Source organism: Cystoisospora suis, assembly GCF_002600585.1.
Source record: "Cystoisospora suis strain Wien I chromosome Unknown contig_111, whole genome shotgun sequence".
Classification (NCBI taxonomy): domain Eukaryota; phylum Apicomplexa; class Conoidasida; order Eucoccidiorida; family Sarcocystidae; genus Cystoisospora; species Cystoisospora suis.
The window spans coordinates 106,020-106,498 of record NW_027152913.1 but is presented as its reverse complement, the minus strand read 5'-3'; the positions used below and the strand labels follow the sequence as shown (position 1 = coordinate 106,498).

The window sequence follows — 479 nt, the reverse complement described above, 5'->3', positions numbered from 1 at the left end:
AGAAAGCCATTGAAGTTCATTCATAGAAACTAGGGCCGATCGACGAACGCTCCTTCAGACCGACCCCTGCTGTTCTCTTCTCTTTTCTACTCTCCGTCTTCCTTCTTCTACTCGGATGAGTCCGATACTCCCTCCTCAGAGTCTTGATTTGATTCCACAGGAAAGGGATGAAAAGAAAAGAAGAGAGAAAGATTGTGGTTGTCTTTCTTCGTCTTCTTGTTGTTCTTTCTCACCTGAAGAATGATGATATGCTGGAGTCGCATGATTTCGACCGCAGCTAGATGTTCACTAGTCTGAGGCTGGGGGCAAGGCTCGTTTCCTGCAATAAGAAGAAGAGCGGCGTCCATCACCGCTGCTCCGTTGAGCATAGTAGCCATAAGAATATCGTGTCCTGGACAATCGACGAAGGAGACGTGTCTAGACAAAAAGATACAAGAGACACAAACACACAGAGACATATGATAGATAGATTAAAGATA

General features: G+C 45.3%; 1 protein-coding gene across 1 annotated transcript in view; it reads right to left on the bottom strand.

Moving 5' to 3' along the window:
* Positions 1 to 479, bottom strand: part of CSUI_000248 (eukaryotic translation initiation factor 2 gamma) — an 11,007-nt gene that overhangs the window by 6,398 nt on the left and 4,130 nt on the right. Inside the window, exon 5 of the mRNA XM_068060482.1 lies at positions 234 to 417. Within this exon, the coding sequence (XP_067927543.1) occupies positions 234 to 417 (184 nt within the window). The remainder of the gene's footprint in view (positions 1 to 233; positions 418 to 479) is intronic.